Below are 976 nucleotides of genomic sequence, written 5' to 3'. Positions count from 1 at the left end.
TCACATGCTATGAAACTCATCCAAGTCCTTCTCCTCTACCATCGTCCTCTTACCACGGGCTTTTTCTGCCTTCACACCCATGGGACGTTTGGTGACTTGATCCTCTTCACCAGTTTCGGTTCCAATAGCTTGAGAGCTTCCCGTATGTGAACCGTCCTCGCACTTTCTCCTTTTTAGACGTCGCAACATCACACCACTTCTGATCATTTCGAAGCTCCTTCCAAGCATGTTCAAGGGTGAACTTCTTGTTTTGGTTGTTGAAGAAGATCTCGTGGGCTTGTTTGAGAACATCATTCTCATTTTGTCCACTAGTTTTCTCCCTCGTTGCAGCTTCATAAGCTCCACAAAACTTGCACACTAAGTCATTGATCTTCTGCCAATGATGCTTACACTGCTTTTCTCACAGCCAGCCAGCTTTGGACTAGCCGAGAAGTACGCTGCAATCATAGTCCAGAAAGCAGCTGACTTTTGCTCATTCCCTACTAAGGGGTCTTTGCTCGTGTTCAACCACGAGCTTATGAGCACAAGGTCACCAGTTGGCGTCCAAACCCTTTGTTCTTTCCCTTTTGCAGGCGTGTCTTGCGATGAAGGTATGTCTACACAATCTGGTACATTACCAAACACTACATTTTGCTGACTATCAAGTAGATCAACAAACTTTGAATTGTCCCGAAAAGGATTAAAATCCATTTCCGAAATTCAAAGAAAAGAGAAAAAAAAAGATATGAATCTTTTGAAATTGGAAGAAGAAGGAGAGGAGAAGTAAAGATTTTTATTACTTCACAAAGAGTTCAACACATTTATTTGTAGATGTAGTGATCAAGGCATTCAACACAACCTACCAACTCGACTATCATGCATTTAAAACAAAGCTGGAAAGACATTCATTACTTCACCTATGTAATTAACGATAAAGCTCAAAACGCAAACAACAAACAAACTCGACTTGACATTTACCTATTACATTCATTACTTG

At 41.1% G+C, this 976-nt stretch overlaps 1 protein-coding gene across 1 annotated transcript; it reads right to left on the bottom strand.

Annotated features, from left to right (window-relative positions):
* LOC106315047 (glutathione S-transferase T3-like) lies at window positions 1–690 on the bottom strand. The gene is made up of 2 exons (XM_013752821.1): window positions 391–690; window positions 1–330 (listed from the first exon to the last, which is right to left on the bottom strand). The coding sequence occupies exons 1-2, from the start codon at window positions 688–690 to the stop codon at window positions 1–3; spliced, it is 630 nt and encodes a 209-aa protein (XP_013608275.1).
* Between the last annotated feature and the right edge of the window lie 286 nt (window positions 691–976).

This window comes from Brassica oleracea, chromosome C9 (genome assembly GCF_000695525.1).
Source record: "Brassica oleracea var. oleracea cultivar TO1000 chromosome C9, BOL, whole genome shotgun sequence".
In the NCBI taxonomy this organism is placed as follows: Eukaryota; Viridiplantae; Streptophyta; class Magnoliopsida; order Brassicales; family Brassicaceae; genus Brassica; species Brassica oleracea.
This window is presented reverse-complemented; position numbering and strand designations above follow the sequence as displayed.